Below are 18,355 nucleotides of genomic sequence, written 5' to 3' on the forward strand. Positions count from 1 at the left end.
CTCCTTCTTGGGTTTTTCAGGCATATCCCCCACCCGCTGCAAATTCTGATCAGACAGACGGGGGGGGGGGACATCTTTCTGATGCGAAGTGCTAAATTTGCCTCTCCGTGGTCTCTGTAGCAACCCAATATTCCAAAGAGACAACCACGTGACCAGTGCTCTCCACTCCTGTGGTTTATCCCGCACTGTCCTACTTATGGCGGCTTTCCATTCCAGCTGTCTAGAGCAAGAGGAAAAGCGTCACCTGGACTCCTGCTGGGACAGGACGCCACTCCGGTCGCAGCAGAATCGTGATGTTCTTTTTTAAAACAAACCTACAAAGAAGCATGGCTGGATTTGAAGGGGCAGGGGGAATGGCAACGTCGAGAACAAAACGGGAGCGTGCGATTCAGATTGACCAAGACACAGGCCAATCTAGCCAAGTTCAGCAGGAACCATCTCTGCGCGAAGTGAACAGTACTCCAGTCCCAACTGGGAAGCAAGAACCGTGGGCATCAACGGGACATATTAAGCAGCAAGTGGGGTCAGGGCTACTATTGACACCAAGCCGTCTACGGCTTGAAATCTAACAGAACCCCACTGACTTCAACTTACACTCAAAGTACTTTGACTTAACTGACTGACCACCTTTAACCAACTTGCACAATTCTTCCACAGAACATAGGAAGCTGCCATATACTGAGTCAGACCACTGGTCCATCTAGCTCAGTACTGTCTGCACAGACTGGCAGCGGCTTCTGCAAGGTTGCAGGCAGGAATCTCTCTCAGCGCTATCTTGGAGATGCTGCCAGGGAGGGAACTTGGAGCCTAGATGCTCTTCCCAGAGCGGCTCCATCCCGCAGGGATCCTCAACGTTGGGCCCCCAGATGTTCTTGGACTTAAACTCCCAGAATCCCCAGCCAAAGGCCACTGCAGATGAGGATGCTGGGAGTTGAAGTCCAAGAACATCTGGGGGCCCAACATTGAGAATCCCTGCGGGGAATCTCTTCCAATACTCACAAATCAAGTCTCCCTTTCATATGCAACCAGGGCGGACCCTGCTTAGCTAAGGGGACATGTCATGCTTGCTACCACCAGACCAGCTCTCCTCTCCGGATTCCTCTCTGAGTCCAGAGACCCAACCCTGCCTGGATCATATAAGGATGCACACCCCAGACCCATGCCAGCTCCTCCAGTCTGGCTGCCGTTTCCAGAATGGGCACAGCAGTGGCTTATTTATTTATTTTAAACTAGTATTTTTAAGCCCATTATGATAACGGGCGCTAGCTTTCTATCCTGTCTTTTCTGTCTGTCTCTCTCTCTTTCTGTCTCTTTTTTTCCCCCTTGTCCCCTCTATCTTTTTGTTTGTTTTTTTGTTGTTGTCTCTGTTTTTGTTCTTCCTTATTTTGCTTTTACTTTTTTGGGGTGTGTGTGTGTGGATGAATAACGGCCAAAATGGCCCATGAGAAGGTGGCCGCCCCCGCCTATCGCCCTCCCGCGCACCCAGCTGCCGGAGCCCACCTTACCCGCTCCAGCCCGAAGGAGAAGAGAGGAACTCGGGAACAGAGCTACTCTCTGTGTTAAGCTGCTGCCCATACTGTCGCAATGGACGCAATAGGCGTCCTTTGCGTCCATAGCGGCAGTTTGAGCAGTGACTTAGCACAGAGAGGAGCTCTGCTCGTGAGCTCCTCTCTTTTCCCTCGGGCTGGAGCGGGTAAGGTGGTCTTCGACAGCTGGGAGGGCGATAGGCAGGGGCGGCGACCTTCTCATGGGCCATTTTGGCCCTTAATCTTTTTTTGGGGGGAGCGGGGAAGGTGATTTTGGGCAGCTGGGAGGGCGGGTGAGAAGGCGGCGGCGGCTGTGAGCAGGCAGGGGCCTCGTTGGTGGCTTTGCCGCCACCTCGCCCAGCTTCATTTTGGGCAGCTGGGAGGGCGGGGGCGGCGGCTGTGAGCGGGCGGGGGCCTCATTGGAGGCTTCGCCGCCACCTCGCCCAGCTTCCCTGTCCCCCGTCTCGGTCTTCCCCCGCCGCCATTGCCCTCGCCTTTTTCAGGGCAGCCACTTCTGGTTGCCTCGGCCACTTTCCCCCGCCGCCACACACCGGCTAATGGCCGCCCGTGGCTGTGGGACACTGGTGTCTGCGGTCCTGTGTCCCTTGGGCTCTTCTGGGCCTGCGCTTCGCGCAGGCCCAGAACAACCCAGGGAGGCAGGGACGCAGATCCCCAACGTTCCAAAGCCACGGCCACTCACTTAGCCTTTTATTATATAGGATATATTTATTTTAAATATTGAAACCCCACCCCTCCAGGACACTACTGCTCAGGGAGGCTCACAACTATAAAACAGATACAATGTGAAACAAAACCAATTAAGTCAACCCCATTAAGCAAACAACTGTGTTTCCCCGAAAATAAGACAGTGTCTTATATTAATTTTAGCCCCCCAAAATGCACTAGGGCAATTAGCGGTACATCAGAAATTACTGCTAGGTCTTACTTTCGGGGTAGGTCTTACTTTTGGGGAAACAGGGAAGTTAAAAGTCCAGGCTAAAACCACAATCAGAATTACCGTTGCTGATTTATAAGTTTCAAATTAAAAGTTATTTACAAAGCTAAAAATTGAGAATTTTAAAAAACTAAAGAACCTACCAGATAACACCAAAGATTAAAAAGCCTCTTTAAAAAGATGTTTTTAGTTGGGTTTTTAAAAACACACACAGAGAGAGTGCATGGCGAAGCTCTTCAGGGAGAGGGTTCCACAGCAGAGGGGCCAAAACAGAAAAGGCCCTGTCTCTAGACCCTGCCAACTGGATCTTTGTTAGTGGCGGGGCCATGAGCAGGGCCTGAGATGATGCCAGGGGCCCTGGCAGGTCCATATGACTCCTTAGAGAGGAAAAGGTTCTCAAACTTCATTTGGCAGGGGTTAAAAGACATACTCACACCCAATGTCGAAATAAGGGGCCTGTCTGCACATTATATTTGTAGGCGCATGCTTAAATGCCAACAGAAGCCGCCCTGAGCTTACAGGGTGTGGAAGCTTGTGTTAGCCGACACAACTCTCAGTTTAAATGCAAGGAACTTAGGAAGCTGCCTTAAACGGAGTCCATCTAGCTCAGGATTGTCTACCCGGACTGGCAGCGGCTACCAGGAGATGCTGCCAGGGAGTGAACTTGGAACTTTCTGCATGCAAAGCAGGTGGCCTCCTCCCTTAAGGGAAATGTCCTAATGCTCTCATGTCGTCACCCATCCAAATGCAAACCAAGGTGGGCCCTGCTCAGCAAAGGAGACCATTCATGCTCGCTACCACAAGATCAGCTCTCCTCCAAGACCTCATAATGACCGTCAAGTTTGGAAATGTGCTGCTAAAGGGTTGCAACAAGTACAGATTCACTGAATGTCAGCTATCGCATGGGCTTTTAAAAAAAACCATACACTTTCGAAGGGACTGACTCCAGAATCTCATGTTGCAGGAGATTCTACATATTAATTCGGCGCTTTCCAAGAGCATGAAAAGGAGTAATTTGTGCTCAGGAGGGACTCTACCATTTGCAGCCCACCCATTTAGGAGGCCCAGCCCAACGTACCCACATGGAAGATGCCGCCCATCCAAGTTAATACCATTTAACTTGGCCATACCATCCTGACCACAGGGCATATTCCGTATAACACAAACGGATCACTCGAGATTACTAAATGTTGTGCCACTGCCATTCATTGGCCTACTTACTCCAAGTGGCGGAATTCATAAACCGCATCCAACCTTATTATGTTCGAGCACTTTTAGGGAAATCTGTGCGGTCAGCAACACCTTGACGACCATACAAGTGGCGTATGCGGGCATCGTGTGCAGGCTGACGGTGTGCGGGACTTTTTGGGGATACACACTGCCCCAGCAGGAAGCTGGAAAGGACAATTCTTCTAGTTGTCTTGATCTATTTCCCTTCCTAATTTTCCGCAATGTGCCCGAACCACACTTTGAATGGTGGTTCAGGCACATCCCGAGGCCTCTGCTGTTCTTAAATAATCCTAATTTCGAGCCTCAGAGCCAATTCACCAAGCACTGTTGCTAGGCAACTTCCATGAATTTCAACTTGTGCCCAGCAAGCCTCACTAAGAGATATTATACCTTGTGTTCTCTACAGTTTTTATTTAAGCTCTAAAAGCTGGTGTCAGACTTGAGCACAGGTGTTTCCAACCTTTATTTTATTTTTTGAAGTAAAGTGTGTCATTGGGTCGGTGGCAACTCCTAGCACCCACAGAGCCCTGTGGTTGTCTTGGGTAGAATACAGGAGGGGTTGACCATGGCCTCCTCCCGCACAGTATGAGATGATGCCTTTCAGCACCTTCCTATATCGCTGCTGCCCGATATAGGTGTTCCCCATAGTCTGGGAAACAGACCAGCAGGGATTCGAACTGGCAACCTCTGGCTTGCTAGGCAAGTCATTTTCCCGCTGCACCATTAGGTGGCTTTCAATGGGAATACTCAGTGCTAATTTTCTGAAGCTTGTCAGGCTGAGGGGAGGGACATACTGAGCTCCAGCACATAGCCAGCCAATCAGGAGCAGAGGAGAAGAGTTCCTCCTCCCTTCCTCCCCTTCTGCAGCAGACACATTGGCTTCAAACCAGCAATGCTCAAATGTGGGAATAAATAGCTTGGTTGCAGCGTGGGCATGGAGGAGGGCCCTGGGACCCTTTCAGCACCCCTGGAGTTAACTAGTGAACCCCACTGGGAATGCCCTGCTCTAAATAAGCCAGTCTTCAAATTAAAATCGATGGGTTCTTCCTCCTCTTTAAAAGGTTCATCACATGCAGTGGAAGAGCTGGTCTTGAAGCAGCAAGTATGAATTGTCCCCTTTGCTAAGCAGGGTCTGCCCAGGTTTGCATTTCAATGGGAGACGACATGTGTGAACGCTGCAAGCTATTCCCCTCGGGGGGGGGGTGATGGGGCTGCCCTGGGAAGAGCACCTGCATACTGGCATCTTCAAGATAGAGCTGGGAGAGACTCCTACCTGCAACCTGGGTGAAGCTGCTGCCAGTCTGTGTAGGCAATACTGAGCTAGATGGATTAATGGTCTGACTCCGTAGAAGGCAACTAGGAAGACTGTTCCTATACAATGGCACAAAAGCACCAACTTGCTTCAAGTGGTTGGAGGGCTTTTTATTCCATATGCAATGATAATTTTGAGTGGGCGGCGGAACCCACAAGGCAGCACCCTAGCCATTCAGTCAGGCAAGGCAGCTGTCGTTCTCCCTCAGGGTGGGGTGGATTTAATATCTAATGAAATGCTTAATAAAGAGAGGAGTCTTGAGCTTTCCCCTCTGCAGAATATTCTTCTCATCAAACAAGTCTGCATACATTTAACCTATTTTTCCCCTTTTTTTAAAAAAAAAGGACACGTATTCCTCAGCTGAAGCCTTCCTGCAAGAGCAAAGTAGCTGAAATTAAACCAGAGAAGCACTTCAGGAAAACTGCCTGACCCCTGAGATGGAAATGCCATTGAGAATGTCCCATGGTCAGGTCAGTGGGAAAATGTGAAGGATGCCCACAAAGTGGATATGAGAGAGAGAGAGAGAGAGAGAGAGAGAGAGAGAGAGAGAGACTCTTAAAAGGCTAATTATTTCTGCCCTTTCTGTGATAAGTGAAGTATTCACTGAAAAGTGTTACCGAAAAAAGTAGAAAGAAAGCAGTCAGCGAAGCCTTTCAAGACATGTATTCTTTCTGGCAGGCAGACCATCCCATTCTGGCATTTCGCACAGGGAGCATATAAACATGCAATTGTTATTTCCTTTTATCAGGAGCTTATCTGCAGTGGTGAAATTAGTGACTGTGGAACCATAAGAAACTGACGTAGATCCAGATGATGTTGACTCTTAAGAAAGGTCTATTTTAGAACGTTAACAGTTAAGAATGTTAAACCACAATTTCTCTCTCTCTCTCTTTCTAAGAGACACACACACACAAAGCTCATGTCTGCTGAAAGTCATACACACAGCCTGCCACCACAGAGACCAAAAGAAAAAGAAGAGGAAAAACCAAAGCCCATGAATAGCAAAAGCTTTGAAGGTCTCCAAAGCAGGGTTTCCCAGGGAATCCCAGATGTTGATGACTACCAATCTCATCATACCCAGCTGCAATGGCCTTTGGCTGGGGATGATGGGAGTTGTGGTCAAAATCTGGGAACCTCCTGTTACAGGGAACACTGCTCTAAACTTCTCCGCACTCCCGGTATGGGTCAGGGAAGAGCACAGAGATTATGTACATGTACGTACACACACACACACACACACACACACGATGGAGAGCTGGTCTTGCAGTAGCAAGCATAAATTGTCCCCTTTGCTAAGCAGGGTCTGCATTGGGACAGGCAACTACTTATAAGCGCTGTAAGATATTCCCTCTACAGGATGCAGCCATCGCTCAGTGAAAGAGTCCCTGATTTGCATGCAAAAGGTCCCGGGTTCAATCCCTGGCAGCATCTCCAAGGAGGGCTGGGAAAGACGCCTGCCTGAAACCCTGGCGGGTTGCTGCAAGTCAGTGAGGAGACAATACTGAGCAAGGCGGACCAATGATCTGACTGGGTCAAAGGCAGCTTCCTGTGTGCCAAAGGAAAGGCCACCCCTTGGAAAAACAAAGATTTTTACTAATTTTTAATGGGAACTATTGTTGCATGTCTGACAGTCACCTTTCTTGTACTAACTGAGCGGTTAGGAACAGAGGAAGCTGCCACATACTGAGTCAGACCATTGGTCTATCTAGCTCAGTATTGTCTGCACTGACTGGCAGCAGCTTCTCCAAGGTTACAGGCAGGAATCTCTCTCATTCCTGTTTTGGAGCTGCTGCCAGGGAGGGAACTTGGAACCTAGATGCTCTTCCCAGAGCGGCTCCATCCCCTGAGGGGAATATCTGACAGTGCTCACACTTCTAGTCTCCCATTCATATGCAATCAGGGTGGACCCTGCTTAGCTAAGGGGACAAGTCATGCTGGCTCCCACAAGACTAGTTCTCTCCTCTCCTCTCCGGTTATTAATCAAAGCTCCACTTTTTCTGTTCGTTCTTAAACAGCACCAAAAACCTCAACGTGGCTTTACCGAGAAGGCTGTAAAATCCAACTGTACAGGACGCCAATTTCAGAACTGAACATGCAAAGTAATGTTAGGAGAGGAGAGCTGGTCTGGTGGTAGCAAGCATGACTTGTCCCCATAGCTAAGCAGGGTCTGCCCTAGTTGCATCTGAATGGAAGACTTGATGTGTGAGCACTGGAAGATATTCTCCTCAGAGGATGGAGCCGCTCTGGGAAGAGCAGAAGATTTCAAGTTCCCTCCCTGGCAGCATTTCCAAGATAGGGCTAAGAGTCTGTGAAGACAATACTGAGCTAGATAGACCAATGGTCTGACTCAGTATATGGCAGTTTCTTATGTTCCTAATCACTAGGAGTACTGTGCACCACAGGCACATGACGCTGTCCAACTCAACTATCCTGAGGAATGTAGTGTGAAAACAGGCCATTCAGTTTCTTTTATAAACCAACTCACTGCTATCTGGACTATGGCTCTGCCAAAACAAAACAGGCACAGGCTACACCATTCAACAACATTCAGGGCTGGAACCTAGGAAGGCACTTTTTACCGAGTCAGACCCTTGGTCCAGCTAGCTCAGTGTTGTCTGCACTGACTGGCAGCAACTCTCCAAGGTTTTAGGCAAGAGTCTTTCCCAGCCCTACCTGCAGATGATGCCAGGAAGTGAACCTGGGACCTTCGGCAAGCCAAGCAGATGTTCTATCACTGAGCCATGAGCGTTCCTGATGAATATATGAAGCTGGCTTATGCCGAGTCAAACCTTTGGTCCAGCTAGCTCAGTACTGTCAACACGGACTGGCAGCAGCAGTTCTGGGGCCTGGGGCCTTCTGCATGCAAAGCAAATGCTCTGCCACAGCCCCATTGCTCTGGTGTGCTAAAGAGTTTGCACTCAACACATTAAGAGTGTGTGTGTGTATATATATATTTTTAATTTTTTCAATAGATTTTTATTTATTTATACAAGCACATGCACATACACACACGTTCCCTCTGCATGTCTGCACAAACACAAGTTATTTTATGTCCACTCAATTAGTTTTGGATCCCGCTCAGATTGAATCAGGAAGAGAGGAGAGCTGGTCTTGTGGTCGCAAACATGACTTGTCCCCTTTGCTAAGCAGGGTCCACCCTGGTTGCACATGAATTGGAGACTTCATGTGCAAGCACTGTAAGATAAGGGATGGAGCTGCTCTAGGAAGAGCATCTAGGTTCCAAGTCCCCTCCCTGGCTTCTCTGACACAGGGCTAAGAGATTCCTGCCTGCAACCTTGGAGAAGCTGCTGCCAGTCTGTGAAGACAATACTGAGCTAGATGGACCAAGGGTCTGACTCAGTATATAGCAGCTTCCTATGTCCCACTCTGAATACACGTGCACACACACTGCCTTGATACTGCCGCCCAGAACAAAACTCATTCAAAACTAATCTCATGCCAAGGATGAAAAAAAATTAGAGATAAGACTAACAGACCGACAGCACTTCTGCCACTACGCCAGGGATTCCTCTAGCAATCACATGGTATGAGCAACCAGCACTGTTCCAAATAGGAAAAATAGGGCACCTTAAATGGATTTCTTGTCAAACTTTGGGGGACTAGAGGCCACCAAATGTCCAAGATGACTTTGGCAACACATTTGGTAATCTAAGGTGCTACACAATTCTGCAAGTTCCTAAATAACGGATGTGTGATGGGAATTCGTGGCCACTCCGGATTCGCAAAGAAGAACACACTGCCCATTTAGAAACAAGGTATCTGCCATTCACACTTGAATTTCTTCACGAGGGCACACGCGAGGTCGCCCTCACAGGTCTCCACAATGAACAGTCCGAAAGGCACACAGCGCAGCAGGATGTTAGTCTTCACGAGGCTTTCTAGAGCAAAGTAAAACCCTCTGACAAGATACAAGAGGAGTTCTGAAGCCTAAAACCAACCCCACAGTACAGCGAAAGATTCCAGGGACGAGACTGTGACCCCCGTCCTAAAGGGACTCTAACTCGGATGCTGTTCATTCAGAACCGTTCTCCATGGGATTGCACCTTTGTGCGTTTCTTCTCCGAGGTGATGACAGTCCAGATGAACACACCTAAAAGGGGAAACCTGTTGCCACCAGCAGCAGGACAGATGGTGAAGGAGTGATTTAAGCACAAGACGACACTGCCGAGATGGATCCACTGGCAGGAAATTGGAAACACATGGCTTTCAATTCCATCACCACAGGAAATTTGCACTTAAATGAAGAATCCGTTCACCATTCACTATTTGTGGCATAAGACAGGCCACCGTTAGCTTACGACTGCAAGTAAAACATTGGTGTGAGGGGGAGGGGAAAGGGACTGCGAGCGGCCTACCTTTTATTTATAGGTTTCTCGTCTTTCTCATAAGGCTTCACAAACCATTTCCCAATGCGCACAAAGTTCCGGTTCATTAGACATCTCTCCACCAGGTTGTGAATTGCTTTGAAGAGCAGAGTACGACATTCGTAGGAAAGCCCGTTCTCCCACACACCATCTTCTTCATCTGCGGCAGGGAGACACCAAGAGAATATTAAGCATGAATGCAAGGAAAAAACCGCTATCAACAACAACTGCAGTGAACACTGGTGCTTGCTGAAGGGCCGCTTCACACATTGTCGTGTACGTCTATGTCAAGTGGAACATAATCAACATATGGAGTTGTTTTATGGTCCATCTAGTCAAGTATTATTGACTCTAATTAATCGTGGCTCTCTGGGGGCTTCGAATTACTCACTTTCACGAACCATAAGCCTTTCAGGAAAAGATACAAGGACTAAACTTGGGATGCTCCCTGTAGAAGGCATACGAACATAGGAAGCTGCCATATACTGAGTCAGGCCATTGGCTCAACTAGCTCAGTCTTGTCTTCACAGACTGGCAGTGGCTTCTCCAAGGCTTAAGGCAGGAATCTCTCTCAGCCCTCTCTTGTAGATGCTGCCAGGAAGGGATCTGGGAACCTAGATGCTGTTCCCAGAGCGGCTCTATCCCCTGAGGGGAATATCATATTTATTGTTAAATTTTATTTATTTATTTATTGTTAAATGTATATACCGCCTTTCATTAAAACAATCCCAACAGCAAAGCCTAAAAACAAGAAGTTAAATTTAAGATTTTTAAATTTTAAAAACAGTGCTCACACTTCAAGTCTCCCTTTCCTATGCAACCAGGACAGACCCTGCTTAGCAAAGGGGACTAGTCATGCTTGCAACCACAAAACCAGCTCTCCTCCTGAAGAAGGCATCTCACGCTGAGCTGCAACTGAGCTCTGTTGCTCTCCCATCCCCAACAAAATTTAGATTGTCAACTCCATGGGATGGAGTTAAAGCTTCTGCTTCATGAGAGCCAGTGTGGTGTAGTGGTTAGAGTGCTGGACTAGGTCCAGGGAGACCCAAGTTCAAATCCCCATTCAGCCATGAAATTAGCTGGGTGACTCTGAGCCAGTCACTTCTCTCTCAGCCTAACCTACTTCACAGGGTTGTTGTGAAAGAGAAACTCAAGTATGTAGTACACCGCTCTGGGCTCCTTGGAGGAAGAGCGGGATATAAATGTACAATAACAACAACAACAACTCCATCCCATCCAGGGCTGAACATGTGGCTCCGTTCTGCAGGAGCACAGAAATCGTTTGGCTGGAGAGTTTCGCTCTTCAGGCAAGTCTGTAGTCCTTGTGGTTACGGAGAGATCCCTGAAAGTGTATGGGCGAGTTACATTCGCCAGCAAAAAAAGCCAGATTACGCAAACGGGGGCTATGATGCAAGTCTGCATGATTTATCCCAGTTCTGAGATCCAGCTTTTCTTGGCACAGAGCGTGGACTGCCCGGGCACAGACTTTTAGCAGCCGAGTACACAGAGTCGTGGCCGCATACCACATATAACTGAAACAATCGCCTCGGCTTCCTGTTTCTCGCCTCTTCCATTTCTCTCTCCTTTTCGTCCTCTCCCTTGTGTCAGTTTTAGACTGCAAGCCCGCTGGGGGAAGAGACTTGCCCTCTCCTAACTTGTCCTCTCCCATGCATACAGAGAACAAAAGGAGAAGCTTCTCCACATTACATGCCCCTGTGGTTCTACTGACCTGCCGTTTCAATGGCTTGTTGATTTTGATTCTCTTAACTGCACACCACGTTGCTTTCTTGGTCTCTTGTAAAAGTGGGGAAGCCGTTTGGAAATATGGAAAGGTATTCACATTTCAAACACAAACAACCAGAGCTCTGTATATCTGTATACCTACAACAGGGATTCTCAACGTTAGGTCGCCAGATGTTATTGGACTTCAACTCCCATAATCCCCAGCCCCAGTGGCCTTCGGTTGGGGATTATGGGAGTTGAAGTCCAATAACGTTGAGAATCTCTGACTGACAAGATCATTAAATGGTCATATGGGGGTACAGACAGAGCATGCTGACAGAAGAGAAAAAGATCCCAAGACGGCTGCAGTTGCACTGGTCACTCGGGCCTCTTACCATTCCAACATGCCTCCCGCCATTTTGTGGCCATTTCTCTACTCCCCCTCAGGGGATAGGGCCAAGCTCAGATGAGCACCTGCCTGCTTGCATACAGAAGGTCCCAAGTTCCCGCCCTGGCAGCATCTCCAAGAGAGGGCTGAGAGATTCCTGCCTGCAACCTTGGAGAAGCTGCTGCCAGTCTGTGAAGACAATACTGAGCTAGATGGACCAAGGGTCTGACTCAGTATATGGCAGCTTCCTGTGTTCAATCTGTTTGAGCTGTGCAGTTTGTGAGGATGGTTAGAGAACCAAGTGTCCAGACTGGTTAGTCATTATTAAGTCCCACTGAAATTAAAGGGGCTGAAGTTAGTCATAACTAACTTCCTCACTGAATTCGGCTGTGCTTCATCCTGACGAACTAGAATGGATGCAGCCCAACATTTCATACAGCCTATACACAAGAAGTAAGCGAACTGCACGCAGAGGACTTGAAGGCAGTGGTATGGACCATAACAGCTGACTACTCAGCCAAGCCAAAATTATCGGACCCTTAGTGAAGGGAGATGATACCTTCATCTAAAACATGGCGGCCCTCCTGCAGAGATTGGCCTACAATTCCCATAATCCCTGGCTGCTTACTGCTGTGGCTGGGGATTATGGGAGCTGGAGGGCCGAAGTTGAGCAGCCCTGATCTAAAAGCAGAAGCTTCCGGGTCAGGTATTCCAACACGAGGCCGAGAAGCCCGCCAGCCCATGGCTTGCTCCAGACCTCAGGGTACCCCAATATGAAAGAGGAAGCAACATCCAAGCAGTCACACAGACATGGCCGCTTGCTAACTTCATAAATCAAGGGTTCTCCAACCTGGGTCCTCAGATGTGGTTAGACTACAAATCCCAACATCCCCAACCAAAATGAGCAAATCAGAGCCCCTGGCATAGGTCATAAGTGGATTAGCACCAAAGTCCTAGATGCAGCGACCACCTAGAAATGAAGACCTCCAAACTCAGTGCAACTTGCTTCCAAGTAATCACAGTTTTTGTTTAATTATGATGCCGTCCTCCCTACCAGCAACTCAGGGCAGTAGATAAGGTTTCCCCTACACATTTCCGCTGTAGCAACGCTTTGAGGTGTTTAGGTTGGAGACGGTGACTAGCCCAAAGACGATCCTGTGAGGATCAAGGCTGAGTTGGAATTTAAATGTCTCAATAAAGCACTGTGTCCGCTACACTGCCTGAGAAGACGATCAGCCAGAGTCCAAATTTCTACGGCACTATGGACTTACTTGCCATCTATAATGCTACACCATCATGAAGACTATTTTGAGAATGCTGAACTGAGTATGTTGACTAACGTGAAATCACGCACATCCAATCCTGAATTACTAAACATCAACCTACTCCGAACTGCACTCATGCTAAAAGGATTCACTCTAGTCTTCAAGAGAAAGGTGTCCTTTATGAGAAAGTAGGGTCCCCCGCCCCAAAAGCCCTTCTTTTGCCCCCAAGCTAAACATCCACTGAACATGCATTGCAGGAAACCTCTGAAGATCTATAGATATCTGGAGTGCACAAACAAAATGGGATGCTTTCTATGGGGTCTATTCAGCCCCCGAAGAGCACACAGTTCGCCATAATAATGGAAGCTAGACACATAAAGGGGAGGACAGACCCCTCACTGTTCAAGGAACCGAGAGAGACTCAAAACAGAACTAGAAAATAACGATCACACCCAAGGAGTGCCCATCTTGCAAAATAAAAGGGCAGAATTACTTCACTTTCAAGACACAGAACAGACCTAATGAGATTAAGCTGAAATCAACCACCAGAAGTGCCTGGCAGCAACAATTTAAATACATCATTGATATAGCACTGTTTGGGACCGGAGGCGGGGGCGGGAAGATGACTGACCTACATTTTTTAAAAAACTTTTGATCAATTTTCCTGAATGTGCATATATGTACACATACAGCACTCGAGTCTTCCAGAAAAAAGAATCACGACAGCCCATACTCTTGTACACGTGAACAAGTTGTACATGTGTTCCAGAAATTAACTTAAGAACATATGAATAGCCCTGCTGGATCAGGCCGAAGGAGGCCCATCTAGTCCAGCATCCTGTTTCCCAAAGTGGCCCACCAGATGCCCCTGAGAAGCCCACAGGCAAGAGGTATGTGCATGCCCTCTCTCCTGCTGTTACTCCCCTGCAACTGGTACTCAGAGGCATCCTGCCTTTGCAGCTGGAGGTGGCCTGTAGCCCTCCGGTTGGTAGTAGCCGATGATAGACCTCTCCCCCATGAAGTTATCCAAACCCCTCTTCAAGCCAGCCAGGTTGTTGGCTGTCACCACATCTTGTGGCAGAGAATTCCACAAGCGCATTATGCATTGTGTGAAAAAGTACTTCCATTTGCTGGTCCTAGATTTCCTGGCAATCAGTTTCATGGGATGATCCCTGGTTCTAGTGTGATGGGTGAGGGAGAATTGTTTTCTCTGTTCTCTAATCCAAGAGGATGAAATGAACATTACTAAACTTATTTGTTTAAGCTATTAAACAAATCTATGGTGTTACCACATATGGAGCAATATGTACTGTTCAGGTCCCTCTTGAGGGCTCACTGTTGGAGGGAACACTCGGAGGCCCCGACACATTATATTGCTTGCCTTTGCTCTCTTCTCACTGTATATGGCCTTTCTTACCCTCTGTCTCGAGCGCAACAGTCCCGGATCTGGGGATTGCTGCCTTCCAAGCAGGAAGCTGGCCACGCATTCGATTCACGTTTGGGTCCTGGCTTCGGAGCATGCTCAGGACACAACCCATACGATGGGAGGAGGAGCTCCTTGGCTGTGAAAAAGAACCTCTCACGGTAAGACCAACATTTCTATCTCTCTGTATGTTTGCTTATGATGGCCTCTGCAGATACTAAACAACTCTAGAAACTCCATTGGGGTTAGAGGAATGCATGATTTTGCCTTAAATGTTCCAGTTTTATCCCACACTACTCCGATTGCTGTGGAAGCTGCCTGAGCACTTTCTTCACAGGCCTATAAATCATTATGTCCCCCCCCCCGAAAAAGAAAAGATTCTAGACATGCAATGCTAGCACCCAAAAATCTCCCCCCACCCGCCCACCAAGCCCTGTTCAAAGTTAGCCGACGGTAATCAATAAGCTTGTTCACCATGACCGTTAAACGGGGAGGACAGGGAACATAGGAAGCTGCCATATACTGAGTCAGACCATAAGTCCATCTAGCTCAGTATCGTCTACACAGACTGGCAGCGGCTTCTCCAAGGTTGCAGGCAGGAGTCTCTCTCAGCCCGATCTTGGAAATGCTGTCAGGGAGGGAACCTTCTGCAGCCTTCTAACCCAGCGTCGGGAGCTCTGCGCATTTCCAATTTTTGGTCATGTGAGCGAGTAAAAATCCAGGTAGGAGGCAGGGACTGTGATTGTCTGTTAAGCCTCAGTTGCGGCGCACAAGCGCATCTTACGCAGCTTCTGAACAAGATAGAGGAGGGAAAAAATCATCCAACCCAATTGGGGATTAGCAGACGGCCATTAGGTTGCCCTCTTCCCACCTTGATTTTTACTCGCACGCGACCAAAAACACAGAGCGCACACAGCTTCCAAAGGTGGGTAGGAAACCTAACAGCGGTGTAGACATGCCTATCGTCTTTCCAGCCCTTTCCAGACGGCAGGCCTCAGTGTCGCTCTGCGTACTCTCGCCGCCACCCACCGCCGCCGCGCTTACTCTCGCTGCTGCCCGCCACCGCCAGGAGGAGGGGAGATTTTTGAGGAGGAGATTTTCTGAGGAGATTTTTACCGTACTTCCCTCTACCGTATGCCTCAGCTTGCAGCCTACCACCCCTACCGGTATCGTTACGCCCCTGTCTGTGGGTCTCTCTCACCCCATACACATACCAGTAAAGCTGCTGCTCCCAACACTGGCCAGCAACAGTCTGTGGGTCTTATATGGATCATATGAGAGTTATGACGATGTTCCAGAAGAAGATGACTTAACTATAATTGAATAAATGTAGATTGTTGTACCACACTTAATAAAAATAAGACATCCCCTGAAAATAAGCCATAGTGTGTCTCCTTGAGGAAAAATAAATATAAGACAGTGTCTTATTTTCGGGGAAACACGGTAGGAGAGCAGCCCAAGATCACCAGAACACTTACTTGCAACACCTCACTAGGCTTTAAAAGAAAAGCTGCATTCTGTTCCGAAAATGCTGAAGCTTGTCAGCTTCTCTCATTTTGGTTTTTAAAGTCGTGCCTGCTTCGTGTGGTCTCGGGCAAATCCTGGGCGCTAAATGTTCAACTTGCTTTCTAGGTGGCACCAAATAAAATCGCAAGACGTCAAAAAGAACATGTTTCCAAGAATAAAACGTTTCCATTTTCCCCTTAACCTCAGAAGAGCACCAAAACCAAGGGGGTGTGACTCAAGTTAGCAAGGAGTAATATATCAAGGAAGCTGGCCTTGTGGTAGCAAGCATGACTTTGAACATAAGAACTTAAGAACAGCCCTGCTGGATCAGGCCCAAGGAGGCCCATCTAGTCCAGCATCCTGTCTCACACAAGCGGCCCACCAAATGCTACTGGAAGCCACAGGCAGGAGTTGAGGGCAGGCCCTCTCTCCTGCTGTTACTCCCCTGCAACTGGTAGTCAGAGGCATCCTGCCTTGGAGGCTGGAGGTTGCCCACAGCCCTCCGACTAGTAGCCGTTGATAGACCTCTCCTCCATGAAGTTATCCAAGCCCCTCTTCAAACCATCCACGTTGTTGGCTGTCACCACATCTTGAGACTTGTCCCCTTAGCTAAGCAGGATCTGCCCTGGTTGCATATGAAAAGGAGACATGATGTGTGAGCATTGTAAAAGATTCCCCTCGGGGGATAATGGGGCCGCTCTGAGAAGAGCATCTAGGTTCCAAGTTCCCTCCCTGGCAGCATCTCCCAAGATCAGGCTGAGAGAGATTCCTGCTTACAACCTTGGAGAAGCCGCTGCCAGTCCGTGAAGATAACACTGAGCTAGATAGACCAAGGGTCTGACTCAGGATATGGCAGCTACCTATATTCCTATGAAGGGGCGGGGGGGGGGGGGGGGACACCGCACTGGGCATTCAACACAGACTGCACATACAGTTCCAGTGTTTTTAGCAACAGCAAACACACACACTACAAGGTGGCAAAACTCATACTGCACTTTGCACTCCGACTTCCCCCTTCAACATTAGCACACACTTCTGCGAAGTGATCTGAAGGCTACCGGCTTCCCCAAACATACATACAGCTGGAAACTCTCACGGGATACTAAGGCAAGCACCGGGCAGAAGTCCAGATGCCTTGCTGATCAACCCACCAGTTAAACAAGCCAGCAGTGGAGCAATCGAACACAACATTGCTGCAGGGGACCATCTCGGTGTGCAGACACAGTCTCGGTGTGGGCATTACACTGCCAGCACTGCCTCATCTCCTAGCCACCACTTGGAAATTTAAGAGCAGCCCTGTGGACTAGAGCGCCTCCTTCTCAAGTACAAATTCCCCCACACGTCCTGCAATCAGAGCAAACTGTGGTGCCGCTCAACACCTTCACACCATTCTCACAAATAACTAGTAGCACAAACTACAATCTGCAACAGTATTCCCTGTTAACAGGGATTCCCAGGTGCCAACTACAACACCCATCATCCCCGCCAAAGTGCAATGCAACTGGGGATCATGGGAGTTGTAGTCAGCACCCGAGAATCCCTGTTACAGAGAACAGCGGTCTGCAAATTCCCTTCTAACCAGTTTGCTACTAACCGTGGTTAATCAAAATGCTAGCACAGATGCAAGGCTGCACCAAGGAAAGCTCTGAAAATCAAAAGGAGCATATTAGCTTGCAGGATGCTCTCCCGGTAGGACAGTTGGGCAGCAGTATATCTGCGCCACGCCACCGAGACTTAAGGCCTTCAGTCCCAGTGCACCGATTAAGACCATGTCCTCAAGGGGCCGAATTAATTCACCATTTACGTTAAGATGCAGTAATTTTAGGAGACAGATCTATTTTAGCAGGGCAACTCACTTATCTAACAAGACACTATGAGAATTCCTGAAGCCAACCAATGAAAGAGGCTTTTGATTCAAGAAAGAATGCCATTTGTTTACTGTGGAACATGGTAATTATTAACAGCGTCACATGGTGTAGGAACATCAGTGCAGAAGCAAGTCTCGAAACACAGAGGCGACTGGGAAACGTTTAACATTTAACAAATATTTTTACTGCCTGTGGAAGGGGCAGACACTCTCTGTGCTGAATATTCAGAGGCTGCCCCCGACAGCAGACAATGAACCTCCATACAAACTCTTGCCCCATAGGAGGAACCTCCAGCACAACCCATAGCAGCATCCCAGCTGCCGACTGGTTCCCAAGGACGACACAAGCGTGAAATGCAAAGCTGGTGAAAAGCAAGCAGGTTATAGCAAGAATAATTGCAGCTGCAGAAGCCAGCACTAAGAGAGGATCAAGCCTCACCCATCAAGACGGAGACAGGCTTCGGCAAGGCACTGAACCGATTCTTGCCATAAAAGCAACACATATTCAGCCTCAGCTGGATCGGGGTTCCCAACAGAGGTACCAGGGCTCCCGGAGGTTGCCTCCCCACACTATTTATCCCCCATCTGAAGATTGCAGCTAGAAGCCAGCGCATCCTCAGCGATGTGTCTACTGCAGAAGGGGAGGGAGAAGGGTGAAGACCCTCCTCCTTGGCTTGCGATTGGCTGGCAATGTGCTGAAGCTCAGCGTGCCCCTCCCCTCAGTGGGACTGGGAAGATGCCACAAAATTAGCACTGAGTGCTAATTAGTACTGAGC

The 18,355-nt window shown here is 48.5% G+C and overlaps 1 protein-coding gene across 6 annotated transcripts in view; it reads right to left on the minus strand.

Moving 5' to 3' along the window:
- Positions 1-18,355, minus strand: part of MED13 (mediator complex subunit 13) — a 127,537-nt gene that overhangs the window by 87,125 nt on the left and 22,057 nt on the right. For all 6 annotated transcript variants that reach the window (XM_053275157.1, XM_053275155.1, XM_053275156.1 and 3 more), the window contains exon 3: positions 9,400-9,568. In XM_053275157.1, coding sequence (XP_053131132.1) covers positions 9,400-9,568 — 169 coding nt within the window. The remainder of the gene's footprint in view (positions 1-9,399; positions 9,569-18,355) is intronic.

Source organism: Hemicordylus capensis, chromosome 12 (genome assembly GCF_027244095.1).
Source record: "Hemicordylus capensis ecotype Gifberg chromosome 12, rHemCap1.1.pri, whole genome shotgun sequence".
NCBI classification, from domain to species: domain Eukaryota; kingdom Metazoa; phylum Chordata; class Lepidosauria; order Squamata; family Cordylidae; genus Hemicordylus; species Hemicordylus capensis.